The sequence below is a fragment of the Typopeltis vanoorti genome, chromosome 12, assembly GCF_054136105.1.
Source record: "Typopeltis vanoorti isolate ZY-2024b chromosome 12, IOZ_Tvanoo_1.0, whole genome shotgun sequence".
NCBI classification, from domain to species: domain Eukaryota; kingdom Metazoa; phylum Arthropoda; class Arachnida; order Uropygi; family Thelyphonidae; genus Typopeltis; species Typopeltis vanoorti.
Window position 1 is genome coordinate 22,193,236 of NC_143560.1, and position 24,549 is coordinate 22,217,784.

Consider the following 24,549-nt stretch of genomic DNA (forward strand, 5'->3'; position numbering starts at 1 on the left):
TACAAAAAGGTAAACTGCAAAACAGGGATTTTTTGTACTAGTTTTTTTTTTTTTTTTTGTAAAATTCCACTTGATAATGTTATGAGACTTATTGGATTATTATCTGAGATCTCCAACGAGTCAAGGACTCATTGAGGGAGGTTACACATCACCCAAACCAGCCGTCATACCTTCCCTTAAATTCATTCGCACTAGATTCACTCACTACCCCTACAGGCGAACTATTCCACTCGCACTCACTGCTCTGTGAGAGAAAAACCTAGCTCTTACCTCTCCCCCTCATCTTGACTGCGAACAAACTTAACTTCTATGGATGCTCCCGTGTGCTCTCCCCACCTTCTATATAATGAAAAATTTCATCAGACAATATCCTGTAACATCCATTCAGAAGTTTATAGACATCTATCATATCGCCTCTTCTTTCTTTTGTTAACCAGAGTCTGTAATCCACATACAATCTGTCCTCATAATCTAAATCATATAATCTGGATATAATCTTTACTCTTCTTTATTCCCTTGGAACCTGGGAGACCAAATCTGTACGCAGTAATCCAGGTGCACCTTATCAAGGCCTTATAAATAGGCAAAATGACTTCCTTATCCTTTCACATCAAAGTTCATTTGCGTCAACATTGCAGTTATCCTCTGAGTTGTATTTGCAACTTTTGCTATGTGACTTTTGAACTTCAAATTCCTATCCCCTGACACCAAAATTCCTAGCCTCATCAGTTTCTTGTAGCATAACCCTGCTAATATAATATGCCGCTGGAAATCTCATCGTGCCAAAGTGCATAACTTTACGCTTATTAACATTAAACTGACAGCCATTTTCTTTTGCCCAAATTTCCAGTCTATTCAAATCATTTTGTAATTGCTGAATATCAATATCATCTTGATTGCCATGGTTATCTTTGCATCATCAGCAAACAATCACACATCTCCTGTTAGACTCTTCCTAATGTCATTAATGTATAAATTGAACAACAACAATGGCCAAAGGACTAGATGAGGTGAACCCTACAGTACACCACTGGTCACCTTAAATCTGGCAGATTCATATCCATTGTATACCACATTTTGATATCTGTCTGTCAACCATCCACTGATCCAAGTCAAGAGTTTATATTCCTTAATTCTCCAGCTTATGTAACAGCCTTTCATGTGGTAGCCTATCAAATGCCTTAGCAAAATCCAACATTATCATAGTTTATCCATTCCCTTTATCCAACTCACGTAACATTGTTATAAAATATGAGTAAATTGCTAAAACATAATCTTCCTTTAGCTGCTACTCGCAGAGTATTGCTTTTTTTGTCTACCCATTTCTGTATGTGAGTTCTTACCAACTTCTCTATAATCTTGACTACCACACCAAAGCTACTGATAGGTTGGTAATTAGAGACATCAACCACCCTTGTACAATGGAATTATCATATATTCCTGAGCTGAGACTTAAGTTATACAAACTTGTGAAAGGCCCAGCCAATTTGGTTGAGCATTCCTTTAGCAAATATTCTGATATTCCATCTGTCACTATTGACAAATTCTTATTCAAGTTATGCAACAGCTCTTCAACCTCATTTTCATGCATCACTAACTCTTCGTCTAATGTAGCAGTAGCACTGTGCACTATGTTACATACACCTACTTGATATATCTTAGCAAAGTGAACACTCATTAATTGAACAGTCTCATTAGTGTCTGACACTAGAGCACCATCTGCATTCAGTAAAGTTATTCTTCTGCATTCATTCTTTCTTTTGCTTTCAACATAATGATAAAATTCTTTTGGATTATCTTTAGCCTGCATAGCCAAATTTCTTTTCATACTCTGATTTAGCTTTCTGCACAATACTTGTTACTTTTCAGGCCTGAGCTTTATATATTTGATAACTCCTCTCACTCTTATTCTTATGATATTCTTTCAACATCATCTCGTGGATCTCTTGCTTAATAAGGTTGCACATCCATTTCACTCCCAACCTGTTTATTCTTCAAACACTAGGGATACATTCAGATACCACCTCATTTAAGCACTTTTTCAAAGATCTCCATGCATTGCTGACATTTTTCCCATTCAGTAACTGATATCATGCGATCAAAGTTATTATTCTCCTAATTTGATCATAATTTCTAGCTTTGTAGTTCAGCATGTAACCTTTCTAATGGGAACATCAGTACAATTAGATATCTCCCAAGAAAGCATGATCACTGTCACCAGCTGGTGGTGAAGTAGTCATATTCTTAACAGAGACCCCCCCCCTTCTAATGCTATGAATAAATCTAACACTCTTTGACCTCGAGTTCCTTCTTTTACATGCTGCTTCAATAAATCGATCTCTAGTTAACTCAGGTTTGCTTGAGGTCTAGTAGAAACATAAACATAGCACATTCGCTGTCAACTGGTTTTAGGCTAACTTGCTTATACATACTTTTTTAAAAATATTATTAAATGAATGCTCTTATTAAAACAATATGAAAAATGCATTGATGAAACCACAGAAATTACACAAGATTCAAATGACATAGAGGAGGAATGGAGAAAATCTGAAATGTATCCTTATGATAAAAGCAGCAGTTAGGAGCTTAGAAATAAAAAGTAAATGGAACATAACCAGAACAGATATACGAATAATAAAAACTAAAAAAGACAGTTACCAGAAATGGCTAAATTCCAGGAAAATAAAAACAGAAATAGAGTATAAAACAAGTATTACCACTACAAAAAGAGAAGTAAGAGAACATAATTATTTTTTGCATTTTTCTCTGTGAGTATTGACATTACTTTTATGGTGCTTCGGTACTGTAAAAGTACTTAGTTTAGGAAGACTGGCAAGAATATAGAACATAAATATCAGAGAGGTAGTAAAATGCTCTTGAAGCTATTGCAAAAAAAAATAATAATAATAATAAATAAATAAAATAAAAATGGAGGAAAGAGCACAGTTGAAAAAGAATCAAAGGTAAAATTAAATATCTTACATTAAAATGATCTAGATGTTTGAAGTAATTACTTTGAAAGATTGCTAAATAAAAAGTGACAAAAGAGTGGTAGAAAATATTAAAGAAGAATGCAATCAAGAGTAAATATCATTACTTCAGGCATAAAAAGCCATCCAAAACCTGAGATGTGGAGAGGCAGCTGAAGTAGATGATGTTTGACCAGAAATAGGGATCTCAGGTGATGGTTGATAGTGGACTGAAGCTTTGAGGGCATATTGCAAGTGTTACGCAAATTAGAACAAATTTGCGTAACAGAGTTCCATGTGGTATTCTGTCAGATACCTTTACAAAATCATCATGTAGCCATTTCCTTTATGATGACTGCACATCATATCAGTCATCATAGCAGTACACTGACACAGGGTCATAATGCACTGTCAGATGACAGTTGGCCTGTTGTGCTCAGATTTGGTCACCTTGTTTTCATTGCGATGTGAAAACATTGAAGAAGGTCCAGAGATAAGTTACTAAGGCAATATCAGGACTCTGGAATGTTGTTTATGGAGAGAGGTTAAAGGAATATAATTACAAAGCTTGGTAGATAAGAGGAAAAGATGTGATGTTAGATATATTTAACTTAGAGGATTTTATGATATGAATACTGGATTATAAAAAGAGTGGAGTGTGAGAAGGTCAGTATAAGTGGCCATCCCTGAAAGTTGTGTAAAAGTTTAGTGAAGAAGAGTGTTAGGAGTAGATTTTTTACATGGAGGATTTTGAATGGAACACATTGCCAGAATGCAATGCAAGTATATGCAGGTGTATTAAGGATTTTAAGGTTCAATATGATAAATATGTTGTTGATTGTGAACATCCCCACAGTGAATCTTCTGACTTGGTGCAGGTTGATGTGATAATAATGCTCAGATATGAAAGTATAAGTTTTACATTGGCTGCATTGCATAATTCCGAAGTGTCTTGACAGAAGATCAGTTTTCATATGATTGGCCTATCATAGTAACCATCCATGAAAAGGGAATTACATCAATGTCAGACTTCCTTAGATATAGATATGTTCTGTGTAAGACTTATGCAAGCATATTTGAGAAAAAGGCAAAAAAAAAAAAAAAAAAAAAAAGGGAAGAAGGAAATTTGGAGAACAACCTGGAGTCAGGCCAAATAGAGGTTATTAGGATCAGAAATTTTAATTTAAGGTTGAATAATGTTATATTTCCATGTTGAAAAACATGGAAATATAATATGTATCTATATTTAAGTTTTGTAAATCTGGAAAAGGAATTTGTTTGGATGCCAAGAGAAAAGCTATTCAAAATGCTACAGTTGTTGGGACGTTGAATTGAACAATACATAGTTTGTATTTGAATTGGAAGTAAGCAGTTAGAATTGAAAAGGATGCAAGATAATATGATGTAAAATAGGTGTGAGACAAGGGTGCATAAAATCTCCAGTATTATTATTATTATTATTAGACACCTCCAGGGAGTCCAAAGACTCATTGAGGGAGGGCACCTGCTATCTCAGCCACTCAATCCATCAACTGACCACAACTAAACCAACGCTATCTACTGCTGCCTACCACCACTAATATTTCCCAAGACAATCGCAAACATCCATGCCCGTGCCGGGATTCGAACCCGTAACCTTTTGGCTGGAGAGCAGATACGCTAACCACTCGGCCAGCCACCTGGCTGGCTGAGTGGCCATCAACTATGTGAAACACATTATGAAGGAAAGTGGCATTAAACTTAATATCAAAAGTAGAGATATTAATCTCAACTCCCTACTTTATGCAGATGGTGTTTTACTCTTCAGTAAAGCCAATAAATTTAATAGCTGCTATAACATTCGTTATGAAAGTCTACAATAAAAGACATACTATGAAAGACCTATTGGGACAAAAACATCAGCTGCATTCTGTGTTTTAGATATAGATGACAGATTATTTCAATGAATTCTGGGCAAGTAAATTCCCAATACAAAAGAAAAAAAAAGGAATTTGCATAAAATAGATCTAATGATATATCAGTTTTATACAAATTTCTTTTTAATTATCTTATATCTTTTTTTTTTTTTTTTTGTTTAATTGGTAATTTACTGACCATTGGTTGTTCTACTGTTGTAGTGGTGCTTTTTAAAATTGATTCTTTTTAATGTAATTTACTTTGTATTCATTGTTATTATGCTGAAGATGCTTTTGATACTTAAACAAAAATTTGATGGCTAATAAATTTCATGTAAGTTTAAGTTTCCATCTTTAATTTTTCAAAGTATCACAACTTATGTGAAGCAGCAAAGATTAATTGACTGTGTGTGTGTCTACACACAAACATACACACAAAAAAAAGACGAATGCATATGAAAACTCAGGAGAGGGATATCTAAGAAAGACAATTTTCTGTTTTTTGTTCAGTTGCAAGAACAAGATCTACAGATCAAACACAATGATATGGGAAGTCCTCATTCCTTTTCTGTGGATGCCTACTATCTAGAATATCTAGGCAACATACTGTTTTCAACATTTAAGCATTTAGTCTTATTCAAAATTTTCTTCTGGGAGAAAAACTTCATCCATGTATCAAAGAAGGAAGGATAGAAAATTACCTTTCTTTTCCAATCATTTATTCCTTTGATATTGCTTTACAACAGGACTCCCCCCCCCCTTGCAACTAAATGATTATAGCCCTGTAACAATCCTCAGAATCACTGATCATTTACAGGATTTCTCAAATAACCTCCATCAAAAGAAGAGTTTTTATTCCTGCATTAAGGGCATTTTCAATGGTCACTGAGATTTTTAATTAGTTTTGGCTTGCTTTGACTTTTATAACAACACTTTGTGCCTTTGGGTTTTTTTTTTTTTTTTTTTTTTTGCTAACCACCAAAGATAACCTCTACTACTCCTTTCTTGGTGGTGAGCAAAAATGTGAAATTCGTTGCAACCATTAGGAATATGATAGAGTAGCCACTCATATTTTGTGCATATTAGTACTATTCCACTGAGCAGAGGTTTAGCAAACACCAAAACCAAATCTATTAGGTTAAATTACACATTTCAGTTTATTTCAGAATGGCATCAACACTGACCAGTGGATCCTGTGGAAAGGATAAGTTGTCCATAGAAGCTATTTTCAGGTATGAGATGTATTCGAAGAGTTCTGAGAATGATGAAATCAGAATAATAAGCATTTGCAAATAACGTTCATTTTAAACATTCATTTATGATATATGACATTCATAATCTTCAAATATTAAGCTTCATTTTATCTTATTCTTTTTTGTTATGCATGTCATTTCTAACTTGCTTGAATGGTTAACAGGCTGTTACTCATTCTTACCTTGTATAAATAGGTTTGTGGTCCTTGTTTCATTCAGTGAAGATGGATTGAGTTATTCTTACTGACGTAGTCAATGCTGAAATCATCAACAAATAATTTACTGTTTATATGTTTCTAGATTATTTCATCTTGTGTAAATGCTGATTTTCAGTTTTTGGCTTATGGCTCACTGAAGAACTATTCCTTCATTCAGTCTTAATTTGAAGACTGCTGCATGAATAATTGTTGCCCTCCCCCCCCTACTATAAATGAACCACTTTTATTAGTAAACAATGATTAATTTTGCTTTTGCTAAATGGAATTTAACAAATTTGGTATTTAGGATCTCTTAAATATATTGTCATTTCTATTTTGATTTCAGTAGGGTCATTTGAATGGCAAAATTAGGCCAAAACTGTGTAGTATGATTAGTGCAATAAAACTCACTATACAACAATACAATCATGAAATGTAGCATTATACAATTGTCTGTAATCAGTTGTTTGCTTATTTATCTCTTGAATTTTATTCTATTTCAAAATAAGTTCTGCATAAGTCTCATGACTTTTTTTTTTTTAAAACAAAGCAACTAAAATAATAAGGCGTATTACTTGTGTAAATACATGTGCTCTTCTAGTCAGTTTGCTTATTTTGTGGAATGAAAAACCCAAGTTTCTGGAAGGAATAACCCTGCCTTATCCAGATGAGATTAACTGACATATCTTTGCATGAAAAGCCCTTTGAGTCCTGAAGTTATGAGGCTAGAATATGTGTTGGATTGTGTGGCCAAGATGGATAATGCCTCCATTTTCCACCTCATAGGTTGTCACATTCAAGTCTCACTACAGGGACAGATATTTGTGAACATCTTGAGATGGGATATGAATTTCATCATCCAGTATTGTGTCCTTTGAATCCTGATGTTATTGAGGCTAGCATTATCCACATTGGATAGATATCCAATGTGAATAATGTCTCCATTTTCCACCTCATAGTGTGACCACTCGAACGTAGTCACATTCAAGTCTTACTACAGGAACAGGTGTTTGTGAATGTCTTGAGGTGGGATATGAATTTCATTATCAGTATCAGGCCACTTTCCTACTTAGTGGAGGCTTGAAGTGGCTCGAAAAAGTAATGCTTGGTCTAAATAGAGCAAGGTTTCCAGATTATGTAAAGAAATTAATTAAAAATATTTAAAAAAATAAGAACAATAAAACCTTTAGCCTACCTAGAGTAATAATGTACTATCATCATCAGTAGTTCTAACAGGTCTTTAAGTGTCCATAACCCTCCAAGGAAATCCTTGGATTTCATAACCATAATTTTAGGATAAGGTGGGTAGCCATTGTAAGTGTGCTTGGTATGTAAATTGTGTGTCTTCCTAGTCAGTTTACTTGATTAAGGGATAAAAAAAACTGCAATCAGGCAAGCTAGAGAGAGAAGAAAGAAAGAAAAAAAAACTGCCACCTCTGTATGAGTCCAGCTAACTATGCTTTACTTCAATCACATCCCAAATGGAATCTGAACCCATCTCTTTTCAACTGAAGAATATCACCCAAACCAACTGAAATACGGATACTATACTAATGTACTACAGGTATTCAAACATTTGTGGGCAGAAATTACTAAAACAATATATGATTAATTAATTCATTAATGTCTGTAAATTGTAAACATTCTTCAATCATTATGCATATTTTGCAGAATGAAAAATCAGTTTTTGAGGAGTGAAAATCTGGCATGCGTGCACATGCATACACTCAGTAGAAAACTGGTAACTCATCCTCAGCTAAAAAGTATCAATATTCCTTGCATTTTGAAAAGGATGAAAACCAGGTCTTTCCAACTAAAGGATAAATATTTGTTAAGCGTTATGGACATGCACATATGTACATCGACTATACTTCAGTTTACTGAGTATTAATGTCATGTGTAAACACAGAAACATGTTATGATCAGATGCACTACTTGAAGTCAGGAGAAACAAGTTACCGTATATCCATAAATAATATGAACATCACAATATAGTGAACATCCATGAATAGTATAGTGAATTCCATAATGAAATAATGTACTATACCGAACTAAGTTATAATTCATCATCTCACTTAAGTCTCACAGAACCAGTGCTATTTTAAAGCTGATTATTACAAACAGTAAAAACAAAACCTTCGCAATAGCGAAGTCAACTTTATAACTGGACAACACCAATTATGTGGGAAGGAATATGTGATGCACATCTAGCCTGTATGAGTCAGCCTAATGGGAGGAGAAATCTGATTGGCATAGAGTGTGAACAAATCAGCTTCTTAATTGAACATTTTCCAAACTGAACAAGAGAGAACAAATAGGAAGCAGGTTTGTTCATGCCAGCTGTGCTTATCCCTATCCTTAGGCTGACTAATACAGGCTAGCTGTTCATTACCATTGTCCCCCCCCACCTTTTACAAATTGGAGGTGGCCAATTCAAAAGCTGGCTTCTGAATATTTATGTTAATTTTTGATTTTAACTTTACGTATGGATTACACATTTATTTCACTATGAAGATTTCAAGTAAGTGACATTAACATAATGTCACTTACATTGATATTTTCAATTTAAATGTTAATTCAAAATTTTCATTTTTATAATTTCATACTCTTTTAGTTCTTTTCTTATGTGTTTGCATTTGTACATTTTCATATTTTTGTTTTGTGAGCTTTATGTGAGATTCTTGCCAATTTTTAATCATTTCCCTTGTGTTCTGTTTCTTGCTATTTCCTTTGTTTGCTGGAAATGGAGTGGATCTGGTCAGACTTTTTTCCCCTGCCTACATCAAATCTTGCATTACAAAACTACTTCTCTAGTTCCTAAATGTTTGTTATGGCAAGCATCTACTATCTAAATTTAGATAATAAATAATTAAAAAACTTCTATAAAAAGCACACATTCAACCTTCTTCCTATCATCATCCTAGACTAAATGGCTTGTTCTGGTTACATGGAATTGTTTTCTTGGTTTTTCAATTAATTTATATCATCAGAAGATTGCTGATATGTACCCTCAAGATGTATATAAAGTATACTATCATAGTATGACATGTAAAGTTTGCATTATTACTAACTTCTATCGACAGTTTTATTCCAAATTATTATTATTATTATTATTATTATTATTGCGGGTATCTCCATGGAGTCAGTAGACTCATCACGGGAGACCCAAACTAGCAAAACAATGTCTGTCATATCTCTTCTTGAATTCATTTACAGACGAAGAGCTCACAACTAAGTCAGGCAATGATTTCCACTCATTCACCACCCTCCAGGCCAAAAACCTTGTTCTGACACCCTTGTTAACCACACTCTTCTTTAACTTCCATCACTATCACACAGCTGAAACATTTCCCCTGCATCAATCCTATAAAAACCTTTCAGTAATTTAAATGTTTCTATCATATCCCCTCTTCTCCACCTATCAACCAACCTCTGCAATCCACAAGCTCTCAATCTATCAATGTAGGAAGCATTTTTTACATCACTTACCAACTTAGTCACTCTTCTCTGAACCCTCTCCACAGCCTCCTCATCTCCAAGGAATCCAGGTGACCAGACCTGAGCACAGTAATCCAAATGTGGAACTATCAACACTTTATAAAGGGGAATAATAACCTCTTTATCTCTGGATTGCAATCTTGGACATGCAATCTTGGACACCTTAGCAATGTGTCCTCTGAACTTCATCTCCCTATCTACCAACACCCCTAAGTCCCTAGCTTCATCAATCTCTTGGAGTACTGTTTCATCAATGTAGTACACAGCTGGTAATCTTTTAATCCCAAAATGCATGACTTTACACTCTTCCACATTGAACTGACATCCATTACCTTTTGCCCATTCTACCAGCTTATTTAAATCATCCTGCAAAAACTTTCAACATCGGCTTGATTTTTTATTACACTACCCAACTTTTCATCATCAGCAAACAACTGTATATCTCCCTTTAAACCATTTCCTATATCATTTATATACAAATTAAACAACAATGGCCCAAGCACAGAGCCTTGAGGCACACCACTGGTCACCTGCCTCATCCTGGACTCGGCTCCTCCATACACCACCTTCTGGTATCTCTCCCTGAGCCATTCTCCTATCCATATCACCAATTTAGTATCCATTCCCATCTGCTCCAATTTGCGTAACAGTGTTCCATGGGGTATCCTGTAAAAAGCCTTAGCAAAATCCAGAAATACCACTGTGTAGCCAGTTCCTTTGTCCAACTCAGATGTCATTCTATTATGAAAAGTTAATAGATTGCTAAGGCAGGATCTACCTTTAACAAAACCATGTTGGCCTCTATAGAGTATCATATCCTGATCCACCCATTCTTGAATTTTGTCTTTAACCAACTTTTCCAATACTGCAGTTTTAGAGCCACCCTTATGCAAAGGAACCACTTTGCCTAACTTCCACTCCCTAGGGACTATACCAGAGTTCAAACTTAAGTTAAATATCCAAGTAAGAGGGGTTGACAATTCCTTTGCACATTCACGCAACACCCGAGCTGATATTCCATCTAAACCTACAGCAGTGTTTGTATTTAAATTTTGCAATATATTAAATACCTCTGATTTCTTAGCTTCAATTCTCACATTAGTTATTGCTACAGGTGCAGAGCTATCCTCACTTAGCTGATAGACTTTTGAAAAGTGATCACTCAGGTAATTCGACTATTACATCTGATTTTGTCACCTCAATACCATCAGCAGCCACTAAAGTTATCCTTCCAAAGTCGTTCTTCCGTTTACTTGCCACATAGCGGAAGAACTCTTTAGGATTACCCTTGATCTCTTTGGCTAAGGTCTTCTCATAATCTGATTTAGCTTTTCTTACTATGCTGGTAACCTTCCTAGCTTGAGCCTTGTACTGCTCATGGGTGTACTGATCGCCTTTCTCCTTGTAAATTCTCCATAACATTTTTTTTTTTGCAGATCAAGCTTGATACTACTGCTCATCCATCTAACGCCTGCCTTGTTTGACTTCCTGACCATGGGGACACAATCTGATATTGCTTTCCTCAGATACCCGCTGATTTTATCCCATGCACTGCTAACATCTTTCCTCTGCAATATGTTCTGCCATGGGATGGCTGCAAGCTCACTCTGAAGCTTGTTATAATTGCCTAACCTGTAGTTCCATATATACCCCTTCTTAACAGAAAAATCCACAGATTTTGCAACCTCCCAAGTAAGTACCACATGATCGCTTTCACCAATTGGAGGCAACAAGGACACCTTACTTATGCATATAACCTCTGAACCAATAACCAGGTCCAACACTCTCACACCACGTGTCCCTTCAGTTATGTGCTGTTTCAAGTAATTATCTCGTAGAAGATGTATGAACTCATTTTCCTTTTTGCTACGTGATATTTCCTCCTTCCAATTTGTATCACCATAATTAAAATCCCCCATAATAATCACTAAACCTGCACTCATTGCGCTAATTTGCTGATGCATGAATTCAATATCTCCCCCTGTACTCCCTGGCCTATAGCAGCATCCAACTGTATATTTTGTTGCATTGGTCACTATTTCGCACCAGACCGCCTCAAATGAACTCTCATTCACATGTCTGTCATCTTGATATACTGCTTTCTTTGGCTGCAACACATCAGCTATCATCAACAGTACTCTTCCCTCCATTCTATCTTCTCTATCCTCCCTGAAAATACTGTATGCCCATCACATTCAATTCCAGTGACCACAACTTCTACTGACAGCCAAGTTTCACTGATGCCTACAACTTTTGGTGAGATTGCACTGACTAATGCCAAAAATTCTTCTCTCTTATTTCGAATGCTTCTTGCATTGGTATACAAAAATTGCAGATTCCCTCTAGATCTTGTACCGGCTTTAGAACTAATATATAAGTCACTAATTTCAGTAGTCCCATGCCGATTTTTATCCCCTCTCTTCTGCAATTTATTCTGTGAATTAGGATCAATAAATATACAATCAGTGCTAAAGTTTCTCTCTCTTACACTCAACCTTTTCAATATTAGTTTCCCTGCACAATTACTTCGACTTGTTCAGAAAACAGTAACTTTTTCAATCACTTATGTCCTTCCATGTTCAGATGCAGCCCATCTCTAGCATACAACTGTCTTTTTCCTTCAAACACACTCCAAACATCAACAAATTCCAGACCTCTTATTTTTGCACATTCTTGTAGTCATATCATTCATTATCATTGCTAACCTACTTAACTCGTAATTGTCAAAACGAGGCAGCACACACACTATCCTCCCATTGACACTTTTCCTCTTCACAGTATCTAACAATGTTCTTAAATCTTTTGCTACCTGATTTATACCACCACTCGTGTCATTTGTACCCACCATAACTATCATCTTGTCTGCTTCATGCCCTCTCTTTATTGCTAAAGCCACTCTTTCTATTGTCCCACCAGCCAAGCACTCCTCATGCATACCACTCTCCATACCCTTAATCATAGAATCACCATATCTTACCACTCTTAACTTCATTCAATTCCACACAAGCGTCACTCATGGACTCGTTTTCTACGCTATTCAGCATGACTCTCCCAGTTTCATTACTCAACGCTCTATTACTTACCCCCCACTCTCACGACATCTCATTTCTTCTAGGCCTCTTGTTGTTTTATTTTGTTGACTCCCAATCACTCCAATACTATTTATTACTGCATCATTCACCAAAGACTCACCCATACACAAATCTGTTCTAGTTACTTCAGCTAAAGTAATCTCTATAGTCCTAATTTCTCTGTTTAACATATTAAACTCAGTTTTAACTTCCAATTCCTCATGCAGAAGATGGTAATTTTTCATTTTCATGAACTCCTGCCGAAGTTCCTCTGCTACGGCCCCAACGTCAGCTTCCATTCCTAAACGCTCCAGCCTATCCCGACACTTCTCACATACGTCGACATTTTTGTTCTTCTCACTTAGCCAGACCGACCACAGATCCTTTACATTCTTCAGTGCATACATGTAGCAGTTTCTGCAACGCTTCCATTGTGAAAAATCTAAAGCTGAGCCAGCCTTTCATGTAGAAGTAGAAGTCCTGCACGCTGCTGACGTACGTTTCTTGTTAGATGCCATCTTTACATGTTGAAGTAGTGAAACAAACGGCAGCGAAAACACAATATATACAAAACAGTTCCAAACAATAACACCACAGAAGGACACTTGTATCTAACCAATGCACAACTGCAGCACAATTTGAGACAAAAAGCCACACTGTATTTAAATTTAAAAACACGTTTTCTAGCTTAACTAAACACGACCACCACATTCACCAAGGACACTCTGTTATCTGCCAGGACTCCAAAATCGTATATTTATATCTTATATTTTGGTCTTCTGAGAGACTTCTACCTGCACGTCAATCCACCTAGACCTTGGTCTTCCTCTGGGTTTTTTCTTGATATCTTGGTATAAAAATAAATATAAATAAAATAAAATAAAATGTTTTGCTAATCCTTCCTCTCCCATTCTGGTTAAGTAGCCATCAGCCTGAGATTAGCCCTGTTCGCACATTCCTGAATGCTAGCAATGTCAAGTTCCTTCTTAATATCTTTATTTTTAATATGATTCTAGCTATGTTTTCCCTTAATTTTTTCTCAGAACTCTCATATCTATGGTTTCCAATCTCTGAGCCATTTTCTTTCATTTTCTTTCAAGTTCTCATATCAATAAGTTAAAATTGACTTGAACACAGATATATATATATATATATATATATATATATATATATATAGCTACTCTAGTCTTTGACTAATTTCTCTTATTATAAATTAATTTAGTAAATTCCCTACCACATTAACTTTACTAATTATGTTGTATAGATAACACACAATATTAAATAGTTAATATTTAATTTGTCATCCTCACCAAAAGTTATGCCTAAACAACTGAAACGTTTCACTAATTCTTTGAACTTAGGCCTTTTCAGCTGAAGCCAGTTATTAAGTCATCTTTGTGGATCAGGATCTAGTAAAAAATGCTGGCTTTCTCTTTATGTAATTCATTTGCTTGTCAGCTAAAATAGAAAGAATATGTTTCAGTGTTAGTAGTTGCAGGTATACTGCCTTCTTGTTTCCACCTGTCTTTCAAATGATAACATCAGTTAATGTCCTTATTTTAATATTTGTCTGTTTGCTATTGGGGTTTTGCTCATCCGATTAAATTAGGCAGTCACCATTCTCAAAGTGTTGTTTCGTCAATGTGAAGACAGCCTATTGCACTTTTAATATATATATATATAAGTGTACACTGACACTTCTAGCTCTGACTAGAAGTGGCAGATGGCCGAAAATAATATATTTTTGTTTTCTATGTTTTTTTGTCACTTAAAATTATAATAATCATATAAACAATATTAAAGTATATTTAAGCACACATGTTTATACTAAATATTTAAATTTAAAATATAAATATAAATTTAAATATTTATTGTATTCTATCATTTCAACATCATGATTATGTTCATGAATATAAAGCATCCAAGCAATGTGAAGTGAGTGTTATGCCTTAAAAATAGCAGAATTACTTGTATACAGTTGGGAACACCATATATATTCTCCAATAGGGACCGAGATAATTTTTTTCTTTATTTATTGAAGAAAAGAAAAAATTAAATTTCTTTTAAAAAAGCATTCATTTGCTACTATCATCTCCCTGTAATACACAATGGTTGATGGATGCACAGCACACCATCATGCATAAAACAGCTGTTTCATTCATGTTGTTTGTTAACCCACACATTTAAGTTGGGTAATATAAACAAAAATGAAAATTATGATTTAAAGGCCTAATCAGTTTCTTTCAAAGAACAACAAAGCATTGTTCAGTGATTTCCAGCAGGAGAAGATTTACCTCTCAGTTTTATGTTCCCAGTATTTTAACATCACCAAGAAATTACTTTTTATACTATTTCACTAACAGAATTTTCTATAAAGCATTGTGAACAAGTGCAGTTGATACTTCACTTTCTCTTCCGGTTATGATGACATTATTTACTCATTTACAGTAAACATTATTTAAGTGCTAATTGTTCTAATAGTGGATTTCACTAAAATTTATTTTTCTTTAAAGGATTTCCGAATATTCACGTTTAGTTTCAAGTTTTCTCCAGTTGATCACTCCAAGAAGGTAAGTAATTGTAATTACAAGAATAATACTTTTTGTAAATTGCTTCCATTCCAATTTCAGAAACTTTATTATAAAGTTTTTGGGAGCAAAAACATCCTCTTACTACATCAATAGCTGAGATTGTATATTGATATTGATTATGTGTGTAATCAATGTCAGTATATTTGTAGTGTTTTTACAGGTACTTGTCATATAAAATATTATATTTTATAATATTTTAACACTTAAACACAAGAAATTTAATAATACTTTATTTACAAATATTTTGTCTTGAAACTGACAAGCGATCATCAGTGTAGGTAAAAAATGTTTATACGAAGTAGAATGCTAACAATGGATTGTTTAAATTGATATTAGCCATATATACATTTGAAATGACATCATCGAGATATGAGTTAAACTAATGACTAAGGAGACTGAGATGTTCCCATTTTGTTAAAGACATACAGTTGTTCCATTTTAAGTTAGTGTTGTATTAAAGCTTCCACACTTTCCTTAAATAAATTCTCATATTTAAAGCAACAGCTGTAAGCTGGCATTGAAACTGAGTTTCTTGATCAGAAGGTTTTATATTTGGTATCTGCACTGTGATACATCAAGCCAGGCTTTTTCAGGTTTATTACAAATGATGTAAGATTGATGCTCCTGTATTCTTTTTTCCCCTACAGAATGACCAGTTTGTCCAAAATAAAGAATACAATCACAGGGAACTTGATAAATGCCTGAAAGGGTAAGAGCATACCATCTGTCCTTGGAGGAATGGTAGTTATTGATAATAAAGAATGTTGGTATTAAATTATTTCAAAATCCTAGAAGTAGGTTTTTGGAAATGCTGGAAATGTAAGGAATTGGAGCACTTCGTACGATTTCTTTCTTGGAGCCAGAGTAGAAAAGATCACAGATCTGCTGTATTTGGCTGTTGGAGAAACCATTTTTTAGCATTAGAGAAAACACAAAAGAGTGAAAAGAACCCGTTTGGAGAGACCTATTGATATATTCTGAAGAAATCATTGATTAATTCACACAGGAAGGCAGGGTGGACTCAAGAAATTAGAGGCATTTTGATATGAGATGTTCCTAACAAATCGGACAGCAGATGTGCCTTTAGAGAATACAGAAAAAAATAAGCTAAACATGAACTGCCAACACATAAGCCTTTCTTACTCATCCATGGGATAATTTGGAGGAAAATTATTGAAAGGAACTTTAGTAATAATGTAAATGTAATTATATACTACTACTATCATAGTATAGTCTAATATCTAATACTCCTTTGAGGGTACATATAAGGAATTTGATATCCTCCCTGGTTTCACACATAGTAAAAATTACCATAAGCAAAACTCAGCTGTATTGACTCACTGCATCAGACTGACTCTTAGCAACCAGTGGCCTATGACTTATCATGCTTAGACCTTCCATAGCTGTGTTCTCTGTTGACATAATAAAAAGTGCATAGTTGTCATTAAAATATATCCAAACCAAATATGTTTTTGAAATTCCAAATATAGTACACTATAGAATATTGTTCATCGATTTGGATGGGGCACCTCTAAAATATCTTTAAAAATTCTTAATTCTGTCACTAAAAAAACATTAATGATTCTTGTTTATTGATTTATTTCTTCTTCTTATGAGAAACAAATGATCTTTGAGTATATTATTCTGCACAATTCTTTAAAACATGCCAAAGTAGTCTTATAAATTTATTAAGCATTTTGGTGGTATCCTAATCCAAGAATTGTAATAGATTCTTGTTCCTCTTATTACTAGAACCATTAGTGCCAAAATTTAACCTGCTGTAGCTCCTATTCTAGGATCAATATTATTGATCTACCACTTTTCAGCTGATATAATTAAGAACATAACCTGCCAGGTTTGAAACATTAAATCCAGCTGAAACAACTAGAGTACTCCTCTTCCTTTGTAGACATCTCTACAGACTGCATTGTTTGACTGATTTTGACTATATTTGGAATCTATTATTATTATAGCTTATTACATTGTCGAGCAATTCAGATCAATCAGACAAACTTGGAGAGGTACACCCTTTGCAGATTCCTCTGCATTTCATATCATTCATCATTTTTTGTAGTTTATTCCTCAACTGCTTTGTACCTGCTTCATCTAAAAAATAAGTGTTATTTTATTTTTTTTTAAAAATGTAAACAAAAATTGAGCCTGTGAAAATGGGAGGTTGTACTGGGGTGACATTATCATTTTAATTTTTGAAAACTTAATGTAACTTTCAACCTGAAATTTGTGCAGTGATACCATAACAGCAACAATAAAGCAACAAATTATTAAAATAATGTCAGTAAAGTAACTGCTACTGAATTGCAGTCAACCTCCACAGTACTTGACTTGCTATTTTTACATATCAGAAGTTTGAGATGATTCATGTCCAAAATTGTTTTTGGTTCTTTGTTCTTTTGAATAAATTTCTTTCATTAATATTTCATTAATTTTAAATTATTAAAACTTTCTTTTGTAGGTGACCAGTGCTATTCTTCATCATTCATTTGTACCTAAAATTCAGCTCCTGTTTACCTTTGACTATAAAGATCCTGTTAAAGGTTAGTTTATTAATATTTATAATTGTTAATAATTAACTACAAGAATAGTATTCATTAATTTTAAAATTGGAATGCTTTAGAGGTACATTACCTAATTTCTTATCATATTCTGAATCAAAAAGATGGAATTATAAAAAAAAAAATGTGTGTTTATAACAAGAATTGTGTTTACAACTTCGTTTGGGAGGGAAAATATATCAGGCAAATATAACAAAAAGAAGAACTAGATCCTTAAGTTGAGAACATTTATAAGGACATGTTAACTGGTCTCACTCATGTAGGGGGGTACCAGTTCTTTTTCCTCTCTCCCCACCTCTTCACCCCAACCTTGCAAAACAAATTAACCAGATGACATGCATTTGTAATATATTTGCTTCATAGGTTTAGCTGTTTAGCATATATAATCCTTAAACTAACAAATAATTTTCAAGATTAGATGTGTTAGAAGCAGCTCAGTGAAGTTAAAGAAAACTTTATGAAGTCTGTGGAGTTTTCTATGTCAGTTTCTTTTTTCTCTATGCTATATTTAAAAATAAAAGGTATTAGACTTTTAAGGCACAATTAACTGTATCAATCCACCTGGACCATAGTTTTCTTTGGGTCTGTTTCATGTTATGTTGGCATCAAATACTGATTTTGCTAACCTTTCTTATTCTGTTTAAGTGACTATACCATATCATCTTAGATTTGCTCTGCTGACACCTTCTCGAATGCTAATCATCTTGGGTTCCTTTCTAATATCTTTATTTTTAATGTGATTCACTGATCTATTCTGTTTGCTTATCTAATTTTCTTCAGAACTCTCATATCTGTAATCTCTAGTCTTCAGTCCATGTTGCAGTCACTTTAAACACTATATTGATTATGTCTAGTTTAGTGTTTCTACTAATTTCTCTTATTCCATAATATTCAGCTTGATCCTCCTCCTACCAGCTTTGCATGATTATTCTGTTATCTGTTTCCATATTTAATTTGCTATCTTCACTGAAAACTGTTCCTACATAAATGAAATGTTTAATTTATTCTATAGGTTCTTCAAGAGAATGTATAACAGTTATCAGAACCTGAAAACAATTATTAGACCTATTATCAGCTATCAGCTATCAGCTAACGCCTTTTTTATTCCCGTATACAGGGAGTAGGCGAGGCCATTTAGCCCTATCTAACTTTTGGAGACTGAGTGGGCAGTTCAATCTCCACTGGTACCCAATCAGAGACAGATGGCCCAAGGCTATCACTAATTAAGCGGTACGCAGTGAAGAGAGACGGCTCAAATGTGCCGCCATCTCGTGGTCCCTAACCCTAACACAATATATTTAATGTCTGAAATAATGTGGGTTCTACGGTCGATTTTCTTGAGTTTACAGGACGAAAAACCCGAGTTTCCGGGAGGAAAAACCTGCTTGCCCGTGCCAGAGATCGACTAACTCGGGAACCGGTCGAAAAAAGGCTTAGAAAAATTTCCTCTAGTCGCCTACTAGACTCGAAACCAAGTCTTCCTTCGTGCGGCCAAGCGCGGCGGTGTGCAAACGCCACATCCGCTGAGCTACACAATGCTTCTTGAATATAGCAGACTAAGATGAAAAGCTTGCAGATCTTTAAAGATAAAAATCCTTAGAAAAGTTGTTGAACATGTAAGGGATAACAGGAAAATGGAGACAACATGATCAAGAACTATATCAGTTGTAACCATCTCAACTATTAACTATGTATTCAGAGCTTGTTGACTGTGAGGTGACTTGAATGGAAAGAATGGATGATGCCTGATAAATGGGAATGTAAAGTTGAGATGATAATATCAGAAAGGACTCAGCTGCAATCAGAATCCTGGATTGGACTGGAAGAGTTCAGGATAGAGAGAGAGAGAGAGAGGATGAAGATTCATAGACAACATTTGCAGGCTGCTTATAGAAAAGAACAAGAAAAAGGAGTTATATTCTCTTTTTAAAATGCAATTGATATTTTCTCTACTTCATATAGGTCTCCTTTAGTTCAAACCACTCTAAGTTTACACATGCACACACACAGTAATCTGCTGTTTATCTGACCACACTGGGAAGACAATTTACCATTCTGATGATTGAAGTAAAATTACATGGTGCTGCACCAGGTAAATGGTAATTACTGATGTATATATATATACACGTGTGTGTGTGTGTGTATTGTTTTGCATAATGTCTCATTTACACCATATAATTGTGTGCTTTGAACAGCTTACAACTCTTGGTGGTACCTTATTATATGCCTTCTCCAGATCTTTGTCCTAACTTCTCCACTGTTTGTCATGAAATAAAAATCTGATCCTGACAATCATTATTTGGCCCTGAGCCCAGCTGTATTATTCTGTATTATTCTTTCTATGTTTGTATTATTCCTCTCCATGTTTTTCTTCCACAGTTTTTCATAGCCTCTTAAGTATGCTTACATAAATGTTACCAAGAATTCCTGAGTGTGAGAATTGCAGACTGATACTTATAAGAGCTTTTCTCCAAACTTACTAGAATTTGACCCGTTCATTAGGCCTCCCAAATTGTTGAATATCATCTTTATTCTAGCCACCTTTCCAAGTTTCAAATATCTGAATGTTTTTCTAAGATCCTTATTTTTATTCTTTTTTTTTCTTGTCTTTATCATTGCTGATTCTTTTCACAGTATTCCTTCCTCAATTTCTAAACATTCTCAGTAGTCTCAGAACACTTTTTGCCACCTTCATGATATTTATGTTCTGTATTCTTTCCAAACTTTTTTACAATTGTTTAGCTGCTGATATACTTAGCTTACTTTTTTTTTCCGTATATTCTCCATGGCTACCTGATCACTTAGCAAGGAAACTTTCAACATGATTTCTTCTTTTTTAGGATTGTATTCATGATGGACTGTCTGAGTCAATCATGAGTTCTGATTTTTCTGTCCTTGGAAATTCACATGCTTTCTGGCTAAATATGTCAGTATTTTTCCTCAGAATTTGCATTGGATCTCTGAGGTTTCATTCTTTTATTCAGCACCATTTTTTTTCCCCAATAATATTCCCAATAATAAAGTGCTCATTCAATTATTGAATGAGCACTTTATCATTATATACCATACTGATGTAAATATCTTCCAATATATAGCATGGAAGCAAGTATTAGGAGAATTGGAAATGAAAGAATCAGAGCTATATCAGTGTCATCGGTTAGATGCTAATTAGTGCCCTTGACCTGTTATTTAATGAAAGTCTTGCAGTGGATAAGGTTCCTAGGGAGTGGAAAGAAGGCAAAATAGTACCACTCCATAAGCATGGTTCTAAGACGGAGGTTTCCAATTATAGATGAGTCTATATAACTGCAGGTGTAGTCAAGGTGTTAGAGAGAGGGATTGGGTAGGAATATAATACAAGATTGGGTTGATGGACATAGTATTTTTTTATGATGGCCAGCATACATTTCTAAAGGATAGGTCTTGTTTTTGCAATTTACTTAAATTTTATGACAAATTTATGAGTGTGTTAGAAAAGGGAGAATCACGTGCAGTGGACTTTGAAAAAGTGTTTGATAGACTACCACATGTTAAGTTGTGTACAAGCTGTAGCGATAGGAATAGATAGTACATTGGCAAGTTGTGTATGATGGAGCAGTGTTTTAGGGATAAGGAGGTGGTTTTGCCAATGTACAAAGCACTAGTCAGACCACACTTAAATATCATATCACTTCTTTTCCTCCTATTGACCAAACTCTGCAATCCACATTTCTTCAATTTCTCTCTCTCTCTCTCTCTCTCTCCACCATTCCAGAGTGCTGATATTGTTTTAGGCACTCATCTCTGCTGGACCTTCTCCAATGTTTCTACATCACATTGAAAACATTGGAGAGGGTCCAGAAACAAGTGCCTAAAACAATATTAGGAGTCTGTAATGCTGGCTATGGAGAGAGATTGAAGAGAAATTTGGATTGCAGAATTTGGTGGATAGGAGGAAAAGAGGTGCTATGATAGGGACATTTAAGTTAGAGAGGGGATTTTATCAGATTATGTAGATTTAGCAGATTATGCAGAAAAAGCTGTAGATTGCACATTAGTGGCTCTTAACTATTATTTTTCAGGAAATAACAATGTATGAAAAAATATTAATTATAATAAATTAATTAATACATTTCTATATTTCAGCAATATTACATTGCCACCATCAGGGATCACAAAAATTGATATGTGCACACAGGACTAATATTGGGCAAATGAGGCTGAAGAAAGGCAACTAAAGTCAGGCCTAGAGTCCTAAATGGCACCCCCTAGTGGGCTAGATTGGGTGTTCTTGGCCATCAGGGATGCTATTGATATCCAGCATTTACAGAATGATTTGAATAGGCTGGAAATTTGGGCAAACGAAAATGGCTTTCAGTTTAATGTAGTAAATGTAAAGTTATGCACTTTGGCATGATGAGATTACCAGTGGCATATTATATTAGTGGGGTTATGCCAAAGGTCACATGGCAAAAGTTGACATGTAACAATAAGGTAGTCATTTTGTCTCTTTATAAAGCCTTGATAAGACCACACCTGGACTATTGTGTGCAGATTTGATCTCCCATGTTCCAAAGGAATAAAGAAGTTGTGGAGAGGCTGCAAAGAAGAGTTATGAAGATTATATCAGGATTATGGAATTTAGATGATGACAGGGATGATATGATAGAGGTCTATAAACTTCTGAATGGGTGTTATAGGGTATCGTCTAATGAAAATTTTTGTTATATGGAAGGTAGGGAAAGGACATGGTGGTATCCATGGAAGTTGAGTTTGTTTACAGTCAGTAATGGAGTAAGAGCTAGGTTTTTCTTTCAAAAAGTAGCAAGTGAGTGGAATCGCTGGCCTTTAGAGGTAGTGAGTGCATTTAGTGTGAATGAATTTAAGGGAAGGTATGAGAGCTGGTTTGTGTGATGTATAGCCTCCCTCAATGAATCCTTGACTCCTTGGATGTCTCAGATAATAATAATATCACAGTTTTTTTCCCTCTCCCCATTCTGAATTCTTAGCTCTTAAAAGAAAACCAAGAAAATTTGCCTGAAATTTATTTATTTGTCCATTTAACTCCCATAAAATTTATTCTCCTAATTCTAGGAATGAAGTCAGATGTAGCTCCTTACAGACATCCTTTGTCTACTCACTTCCAGTGCACTGATAGTTCCTCCACCATGCAATTTTTCCTGCCAAGATACTGTTTCAGGCCACTTTTATTAGTTTCTTCAGTTTATTATAATCAGCCACTCACCTGCTTGAATCTCACAAAAGTTGTCAACTTCCAGGTTTAAAACTTATGTTATCACTTTTTCATTTTGAAACAAAACATCTACGTTGTTTAGATTCACAGATTCTGTTACTAGATTCACTATTTTTGCGTGATGAGTTCCTTGCATCATGCACTACTTAAGGTATAATTATAGAATTTCTACCTATGTTTCATTGGCATCATTACAAAAACAGAACAACAATTAAACAATGACTGAAGATTCTAAAAAGCATGAGTTTTTTTTTTCATTTTATAGTTTATTCATATGCCCACTTATGGTATTCCAATAGCAAAAAAAGAAATTATATTCTAGTTTTTTTTTATCAAGTTTGTGTGGGAAATATCTTCACAATTAGTTTACTTTTCAGACTAATTATGGAGATTACACCCGTGTTAGAAATAATTATTTTACTTTCCCAACATTTCGACCTTCATATTAAGGTCATCATCTGGAGTACACACACACACACATATATGGAGATTACATATATATATATATATATATATACAGAGATGAGCTATATTACATTTCACACAGTATGCCAAAGAGATAGTGATTTGATCAATGGTTATTCTTTTAGCCTGACCTCTAGTGAAAAAATAAATAAATAAATAAAACAAAATAAAATATCTACATCAAAGCTGTATTCTATTTATGACAACATCAGAGAACAGTTTCATATAGATAGTTTTATTACAGCAAAAGTGATGTCCTAATTTAACATGAGAGTTGTTATATTAGAGATAAGGTTCTGGATTACCTATAGTCCCATAAATTAAAGATGCTGAGAAATTGTATTCTTGGTTTAATCATTTATCCAAGTGTACTTGTGAATGAAGTATTTTCAGGACTGGGCAACTCATATGTAGAGGCTAATGACTTCACATCACTTGCCTTAGTATCCTGGGATGCTATGTTATACTAAGGCAAGTGATGTGAAGTCATTAGCTTCTATATACGAGTTGCCCATATGAAATTTAGCTTCTATATATGAGTTGTCCTGAAAATACTTCAGGCACAAACTTTGTTTGCTTACACTTGGATAAATGATTAAACCAAGAATATAATTTCTTGGCATCTTTAATTTATAGTATAACCTTCTCATAATGCAAAGCACATATCCTTATGGACATGTATAATGCTATGCATTATGGGAAGGGTCACTACTCAGATCGGTTTCAACCTTTATTGAGGTCTCATCAGTGGGAGCCAGACCAGAGATAATACCAAGGTTGAAGTAATGCAGAAGTCATATTTCT

The 24,549-nt window shown here is 34.6% G+C and overlaps 1 protein-coding gene across 2 annotated transcripts in view; it reads left to right on the forward strand.

Moving 5' to 3' along the window:
- LOC150100626 (myotubularin-related protein 12) overlaps window positions 1-24,549 on the forward strand; it is a 182,280-nt gene that overhangs the window by 46,640 nt on the left and 111,091 nt on the right. For both annotated transcript variants that reach the window (XM_090401152.1, XM_090401153.1), the window contains 2 exons: window positions 15,397-15,453; window positions 17,948-18,029. In XM_090401152.1, the coding sequence (XP_090257278.1) occupies window positions 15,397-15,453; window positions 17,948-18,029 (139 nt within the window). The remainder of the gene's footprint in view (window positions 1-15,396; window positions 15,454-17,947; window positions 18,030-24,549) is intronic.